This window comes from Arachis ipaensis, chromosome B3, assembly GCF_059453495.1.
Source record: "Arachis ipaensis isolate K30076 ecotype BB chromosome B3, ASM5945349v1, whole genome shotgun sequence".
NCBI classification, from domain to species: domain Eukaryota; kingdom Viridiplantae; phylum Streptophyta; class Magnoliopsida; order Fabales; family Fabaceae; genus Arachis; species Arachis ipaensis.
Window position 1 is genome coordinate 114,241,237 of NC_142438.1, and position 7,486 is coordinate 114,248,722.

General features: G+C 39.2%; 1 protein-coding gene across 1 annotated transcript; it reads right to left on the reverse strand.

The window, feature by feature from the left end:
- Positions 1 to 203: 203 nt before the first annotated feature.
- On the reverse strand, positions 204 to 3,090 carry LOC148572109 (uncharacterized). The gene is made up of 4 exons (XM_088507372.1): positions 1,791 to 3,090; positions 951 to 1,289; positions 370 to 647; positions 204 to 317 (listed from the first exon to the last, which is right to left on the reverse strand). Exons 1-4 carry the CDS (start codon positions 3,088 to 3,090, stop codon positions 204 to 206), a joined length of 2,031 nt encoding a protein of 676 aa, XP_088363498.1.
- Between the last annotated feature and the right edge of the window lie 4,396 nt (positions 3,091 to 7,486).

Consider the following 7,486-nt stretch of genomic DNA (forward strand, 5'->3'; position numbering starts at 1 on the left):
AATATCCCTCAAACTGCAATCACAAACTAAAACCAGCCCCCTCCAAGCAGCAAATAATTCACATTTGATTATAGACCAAGGGGGAATGCTTCCAGAGCAGCCCAAGATCCAATCTCCCTTAGAATCTCTAATAATACACCCAAATCCCGCTAAATTTGAATCCATATACAAGCTTGCATCACAATTAACTTTAAAACTATTGCCTATCGGTGGTGCCCAACACAGGCAATTTCGGAGAGACCTAAAGGCATTGCTTCGATTCCTGTAAACCTGTAAGTCCTTGGCGGTAATTCTGGCCAAGGCAACAACCTTATGGTCTGTCCAAGGGTTGTCAGTGTTGAATATGTCATTGCACCTATGTCTCTATACCCACCAAAGTCCTGTACCAAAGGACGCCTCATTGTTAGCCAAGGCCTTCCGAAACCACTCTTCAAGAGCAGTACCAGCCGTCGAGTCCAGGATACTAGGATCCAACATATACCAGATTGCCTTTGATCGTTCACAGTCTCTAAGGCAATGCTCCATAGTCTCCTGCGCCTTGTTACATCTCTTACACATATCTGAAGAAGCTAAATGCCACTTGAATCGAAAGGTCTCAGTTGGTAGAGCATCATGTAAGCTAAGCCACATAGTAAATTTGAACTTCTCTGGAATGTTTGTGTTCCACAACCAGTTCCAATTACTGTTGGCATTCCAATTTAATGTTTTCTTTAATAACCATCTGTAACCCTCCCTTGCACTATACTTTTTTGTTGCTGCAGGCCACCACTCCCACTGTGGCTCCAACTCAGTCAAACTAGGATATCTTAGACCACAAATAAACTGCTTAATCTCATGCAGAATAGGCGTGGTAAGACTATCAACCTCCCAAGACACCCCTTTCCACAAGTCAGCCACCATGAAATCTGATTCAGAAATATGTACATAAGGAACAAGGTTGCAAAGCTTACCAAAAGGAGTCCACTCATCATACCAAACTGATTTGTGGACATCTCCAATATTCCAATGAAGCCCTTCCTTGAGATGCTCATAGGCACTAACAATGTTCTTCCAGGTAGCCGATGAAGAATTTCTACTGTTTTCGTTCATACTAGATTGATTCCTGAGATATTTATGCTTCAGAACCTGCACCCATAACTTCTCACTATTATTTAGACAATCCCATACCAACTTTCCCAGAAGCGCCATGTTAGCACAGGAAGTATCCCTAATACCCAATCCTCCTGCCTTTTTAGGAGTTATGGCGACCTCCCACCTGACCAGAGGCAGCCCTTTTCCAGTCGCTTGGCCTTTCCACAAGAATTGTCTCATCAAGGAATCAATTTTATTACATGCATACTTCGGGAGAAGAGAAATTTGCATTTCATAAACTGGGATAGAGGCCATAACCGATTTAACAAGACAAAGCCTCCCTGCCTTATTCAGTAGGCGTCCTTTCCAACTGGAGAGCTTTCTCAAAAATTTTTCAATAATCTCCTGAGCCGTCTTCCTGGAAGCTCTGGCATGACCGATGTTAATTCCCAGGTATTTACCCAAATCATTGCAGAACCGGATGTTAGAGACCCCTGAGAGAACCTCTTTTTTCCTCTCTGACACCCTCTTGGAACACTGGGCCTTTGACTTATGAAGATTTACCTTTAAACCTGACGCTCTAGAAAATAAGTCCAAACAATGCATGACCTCTATTACTTGAGCTTTTGATGCCTTACAGAAAAGCAAAAGATCATCTGCAAACATCAAATGAGAGAGTCGTGGTCCATTCCTAGAAACCGCAACTAGGTTCCACAAACCTTGGGAAACTCTATGAGAGATAAAGCAGGCAAGCATTTCCATACAGAGTACAAATAGATAAGGAGACATAGGATTTCTTTGCCTCAACCCTCTCTTTGGATTGAAATTTTGGAGCCTGTTCCCATTCCACAAAACTGCCAACGAAGAGGAAGTCACACAATTCAATATAAGATTAATGGTAGCCTTTGGAAACCCAAACCGGACCAAAGTAGCTTCCAGAAAATGCCAGTCTACCCTGTCATAAGCTTTTTCCAAATCAATCTTGAATGCCATGGTCCCTTTTCGAGACTTGGTGTTCCTTATGAAGTGCATAATCTCTTGAGCAATGATAATATTATCTGTGGTTCCTCTTCCTGGAATGAACCCTCCTTGCAAAGGACCAATGATCTCCGACAGGAAAGGTCTGAACCTGTTAACTAGAACCTTTGTGACAATTTTATAAATTACATTACATAAGCTAATAGGCCGAAACTCCAGTAAGGAAGAGGGAACTTCCACTTTAGGAATTAGAACAATGAGAGTATCGAAAATAGCCGCATTCAGTGGCTCACCCTCAAAGGCTCGCTTGACCAGTCTACACACATCGTTGCTAAGAGAGTCCCAGAACTCTTTGTAGAAAATTGCTTGGAATCCATTTGGCCCTGGGGCTTTAAATGAACTCATGGTCATCACAGCTCTTTTAACCTCTTCAGACGTCACCGGTTCCACTAACTTTTGACAAGCCTCAGTACTAAGAGACGGGCAAGAAAAAGGCCCCATGGCGTCCAGGTCAATATCCTCCCTTGTAGAAAAGAGCTTTTGAAAGAAAGAATTTGCCGCCATTTCTAGAGTCTTAGTCTCCGTGGCCCAAGACCCATCCTCCAAAAATAACCCATGAATTTTGTTCCTCTTTCTCCTGATAACTGTCTGCAGATGAAAAAATTTTGTATTTCTGTCTCCACATCTCACCCATTGTTCTCTAGATTTTTGATACCACAACAACTCTTTTTGAAGAAGGACAACATTCAGTTCCTGATGCAAAACTTGCTCTTTGATCCTAAGCTGTTGATCCTCCCGACTTTTCAAAGTAATCTGAACGTCATTCAAAAGCCTCTCCAACTCCCTTTTCTTAACAAAAATATTGCCAAAAACCTTTTTATTGAAGCTAGTTGCATCTTTTTGAACCTCCAACAAACATTTGACTACATCCGGAGCTCCTCTATTCCAAGCTGTATCAACAACATTCCTAAAAAGAGGATGAGTCATCCACGCAGCCTGGAATCTGAACGGACGATGGCCCTTGGTAGCCCTCTTTGCCATCTTGCACCTAGTGAATAATGGGCAATGATCAGAGTGAAGGCGCGCCAGCACCTCAGTATAAGCCTCCGGAAATATTAGTCGTTAGTACTGGTTGATGACTGCTCTATCAAGCTTCTTGGCCACCTGCACCCCACCTTTCACCTTCCTGTACCAAGTGAATCTTCTCCCAATAGCCCCCATATCAAACAGCCCACAATCCTCCAATATTTCCGCAAATTGTTCTGCTCTGGCAAGTCTAAATTGCCCCCCTCTAACTTCACTCTGCAACAAAACATCATTAAAGTCCCCTAACACAATCCAAGGTCCGTGGATCATATTAGCAATCCTTGTCAAGTCACCCCACAGTTCTTTAGCCGATGTATATGCGGATTAGCATACACCGCACTGCAGTAACTAGATGTATTGGCCATAGTGATTTCAAAACTGATACATTGATCAACTACATCCAATACTCTCACAGAAATATTTGAATTAGAACATAGAACCCAGATACCCCCACTATGACCATTAGCCTCAACAATACCAACACCCTGGTAACCTAGATTATTCCAAAAAGATTTCATCCTCTCGAAAGCAATATGGGTTTCAAACAGAATGAAAAAAGTAAGATGAAATTTATTCGCTAACTCCTTACTATGAACCCGGGCCAATTTATTAGAGGCACCTCTAATATTCCAAAAAAGAAAGCTTAAATCTAAATAATCCATAAAACAATTTGTATTGTAAAAAGGACCAACCTCAGCTGAAGTCCCTAACGAGATGATGAAGATCCACCATCATATCCCCCTGAGCCTTGCTTGTCCTTATCCGGTTGTTGCCCGGTTTGTTTGTGTCCCTCCACTGACAACCCTTCCAATTTGCTGATTTGCTGCTTGCTGTACAGGAAGGTGAAAGGTGGGGTGCAGGTGGCCAAGAAGCTTGATAGAGCAGTCATCAACCAGGACTGGCGACTAATGTTTCCGGAGGCTTATACTGAGGTGCTGGCGTGCCTTCACTCTGATCATTGCCCATTATTCACTAGGTGCAAGATGGCAAAGAGGGCTACCAAGGGCCATCGTTCGTTCAGATTCCAGGCTGCGTGGATGACTCATCCTCTTTTTAGGAATGTTGTTGATACAATTACTACAGTATTTTTGGTTTATGATTACGATTTTGTTCGATATGGTAATAAATTGTAATTATAAAAGATCTATCATTACAGTTTTTTATTATGATAAAAAAAAATTAAGATCACAATTTTACAAAAAAGACCGAATATAGAGTATTTATGGTCACGATTTTAAAAAAGAGTGATCTAAAATAATTTATAATCACAATTTTAGAGAATGACATAAAAGAGTTTATTGTCACTGTTTTGGAAAATGACCTAAAAAGGTCTATAGTTACAATTTTTTAAAAAAGGAGTGACCTAAAAGGGTCTATGGTCACAGTTATGAAGATGACCTAAAGGGGTTTATAGTCACGATTTTGGGAGGTGACCTAAAAGGGTCTATATTAACGATTTTGGGAGGTGACCTAAAAGGGTCTATGGTAATGGTTTTTCGAAAAAATGTGACCTAAAATGGTCTATAGTCACGGCCTTGGAGGGTGACCTAAAAGAATCTATGGTCACGGTTTTGAAGAGTGACCTAAAAGGGTTTATAGTCACGGTTTTGGAGATGATCTAAAGGTATCTATGATCATGGTTTTACAGAGTGACCTAAAAAGGTCTATGGTCACGGTTTTGGTGGCCTGGGTGACCTAAAGGTATCTATGGTCATAGTTTTAAAGAGTGACCTAAAAGGGTCTATGATCACGGTTTAGGAGAATAACCTAAAGGTATCTAAGGTTACGGTTTTGCAGAGTGACCTAAAAAGTTCTATGGTCACAGTTTTACGAAAGGGTGACCTAAAAGGGATTTATGGTCACGGTTTTAGGGGGTGACCTAAAAGGTCTATGGTCACAAGTTTTGTGAGTGATTAAAGGTATCCAAGTTTTATTTTTGTCCCCCCAAAATGGCGTCGTTTTGCCTCGATTAAAAAAACCTAACCCGCCCCTTACTCGAGTCTCTCAATCTTACTTACAGCCTCACGCACTAACACTCAGAGAGGAAGAGAAGAGAAGACATCGTCACCAATGGCCACCGCCACTACACGACACCTGTTCCTGTCCTGCGTTTGTCGTCACGTCTTGTTGCTCCCCATGTGTCTGTTATCGTCGTCGTTGTTGCCTCTTCGTCCGACGTTGCTCGCGATCATCGCTGGCTCTTCTCTGCCTCACCATTTGCGTTGTCGCCGTGCTTGGTATCCGTCTATTTTTGCACGCTGTGTTTTGCACACTGCGTCGTCTGCATCGTCGTCGTGCTTGGTCTACATCTTCTCTCTATTTGTGTTCTGCACATTGTGTTCTGCACACTGCGTTCTGCATTGTCTGCTTGGTCGAATAATCAGGTATGTGTTTGGTCTCCCTTTTGAACCCGTTCTTGGTAAACAACAAGTGATGATGATGATTATGACATTAGCTTGTTTACCCTTTAGAAACAATGTTGATGCTGGTTTTTTGGTTGATAAATTGATTTATTAATACATTTGTTATTAATTCGAACTTCTATTTAGATTTGACTTACTACAAGTTCATCAATTTTAAGTTAGTACATTTGTTAAGTTAGTTCTGTAAATTGAGGTAGTACTTTGTTGATGGATTTAAATGTCGCTATTGTTTATTTAGCCAACCCTCTTGTCTATGAAAAACCATCCCTTCAATGTTTTCTTGTCCTTGCTACTTGGTTTGCAGCACATCAAGCATGAATCTTTCGAGAACTTTGGTTGCAAAAGAATTTATAAACCTATATGGCTCCTCATAGTAGTTGGACCTGAAATTAGGTAACATATACAAAATCATCTATTTTAGTTTCTTTGGTAGCTTTATGGTCTATTTTCTTGTATAAGGTGTCTCCAGGTTATGAATTTATATTTTCTTGTATATGGTCTATTTATTGATGTATTAGAATGCATGCAATGGACAAGCAGTAGAAGCGCAAGACTAAAAGAAAGTTAAAATTACCTTGTTGCTATTGTTTTAATGTAAGTTTAAAATAGAAATTTGATGCTAATTAAAATTTGTATAAAATACTTGATTGTTGCCATTTTAATACCTTATTATTATTGTTTTAATGTAGGTTTAAATGAAATTTTTGTATTAAGTAATTTTAGAAATTGATATATGATTGTTGTCATGTATTTTATTTAATTTAGGTTTAATATTTGTTAATTAATTATTTTGTTTACCTTCTCTTGAATGTTCTTTACCTTTTCTTGAATTTTTTTTGTACACAAGTGATGTAGGATAATCGCCGGTTAAGAATTTTACAAAAATAATTCCGTTGCAAGTATAGTTCTAACCGAACAAATAACTCTCAATCAAAGTTTAATTTGTTTGTCACAAGTACAAACCCAATAAAAACCGAGAGTATTCAAACCTCGGATCGTCTCTCAAGAAATTACAGGGAAGTGTGTATGCTATTGGTTATGGGAAAATATTTTTGGGATTTTGAAATGATGAATAAGAAAGTAAATTGCAAGAAAGTAAAGGAAACTCAAATGGTAAAAAGGTTTTGGTAAGGGTTAATGGTTAGGGATCTCTATCCTTGTCACTAACCACAACATGATAATTACTAGGATCATTCCCACTTTGTCATCCCCAAAATTAGAGGAAAGTCAAGTGAGCTTAATTGATCCTAGTCCATAAGTCCTAGCTACTCACTAATTAATTTAGTAAAAACTAGAGTCAATGGAAACAAATTATCAATCATTTGGACATTAGTAACTCAAGGTTACCCAGGTTACCAACCTAAGCCAAGAACACAAAAATCTACTTTAAAATCCAACCAAACATTTCATCAAACACTTGGAAGGCATAAAAGGAAAGCATAGTAAATTAACAAGAAATATAAAATCTAACAACTATCAATTGCAAGAAAATAATAATAGCAACTCAATTAAACAATAAGAAACATGAAAACATAAATTTTATTAAAGGAAATTGAAATCAACAAGAGTGCATGAACATAAAGGCAACAAATAAAAGGAAATAGCAAATAAAACTAAGAGAGCAATAATTAAATCCTAAATCTAAGAGATTAACCAAATTTCACCCTAATTTCTACCCTAATTCTAGAGAGAAGAGAGAACTCCTCTCTCTAGAATTCTAACCTAAAACATGGTAAAAACTAAACTATGACTACTTGGTTCATTCTCCCTTCAATCCTTGGGTTCAATAGCATTAGAAATGAGTTGGATTTGGGCCTAGATAGCTCAAAAATCACCCCTAGCGTATTGCCTTTAAGTTGGTCACGTGCTACTTGTCACGCATACGCATGGGTCACGTATACGCGTCACCTGACAGATTTCCTCCCACG